This window comes from Condylura cristata, unplaced genomic scaffold (genome assembly GCF_000260355.1).
Source record: "Condylura cristata isolate star-nosed mole 26May11 unplaced genomic scaffold, ConCri1.0 scaffold00054, whole genome shotgun sequence".
Lineage (NCBI taxonomy): Eukaryota > Metazoa > Chordata > Mammalia > Eulipotyphla > Talpidae > Condylura > Condylura cristata.
The window spans coordinates 791,725-792,406 of NW_004567155.1; the positions used below are offsets into that span (position 1 = coordinate 791,725).

At 73.8% G+C, this 682-nt stretch overlaps 1 protein-coding gene across 1 annotated transcript in view; it reads left to right on the forward strand.

Annotated features, from left to right (window-relative positions):
* Window positions 1–44: 44 nt before the first annotated feature.
* Window positions 45–682, forward strand: part of CDKN1C (cyclin-dependent kinase inhibitor 1C (p57, Kip2)) — a 54,588-nt gene continuing 53,950 nt past the window's right edge. The window contains exons 1-2 of the mRNA XM_012734327.1: window positions 45–191; window positions 368–678. Coding sequence (XP_012589781.1) covers window positions 378–678 — 301 coding nt within the window. The 5' untranslated portion in view covers window positions 45–191; window positions 368–377. The remainder of the gene's footprint in view (window positions 192–367; window positions 679–682) is intronic.

Below are 682 nucleotides of genomic sequence, written 5' to 3' on the forward strand. Positions count from 1 at the left end.
GGGGCTTGTGGGGTGGGACCCTCGGGTATAAAGGGGCGCGCGAGGGCTGGGCGTTCCACAGGCCCAGTGCTCTGCGCTCGGTGGGTGCCAGCCAGCGAGAGCCAGCCGGGTAGCAGGACAGGCACCGAGGGGGCGCGGCCCGACGAGACGGACGAGCGAGCAGCAGTCGCAGCCCGCGGCCAGACAACCAGGTAGCCCCCGCGCCCGCCCTCCCGCCGGTCCGCTCGCAAGTGCTGACTCCGGCTGCCCGGGGTCTCGCTTGCGCTCGGCCTCCGCCCTCCTCTCCTCCTCCTCCCCGTCCTCTCCCCTCCTCTCCCGCGGCCCCTTCCTGCACAGCCCGGGCCATGTCCGACGTGTGTCTCTGCAGCGCATTGGCAATGGAGCGCCTGGTCTCCCGCCGCACGGTCCCGCTGGTGGTGCGCAGCAGCGCCTGCCGCAGCCTCTTCGGGCCGGTGGACCACGAGGAGCTGAGCCGCGAGCTGCAGATCCGCCTGGCCGAGCTGAGCGCCGAGGACCAGCGTCGCTGGGACTACAACTTCCAGCAGGACATGCCGCTGCGGGGCCCCGGGCGCCTGCAGTGGACCGAGGTGGACAGCGACTCCGTGCCCGCCTTCTACCGCGAGACGGTGCAGGTGGGGCGCTGCCGCCTGCTCCTGGCGCCTCGGCCCCGCCCGGTCGGCGC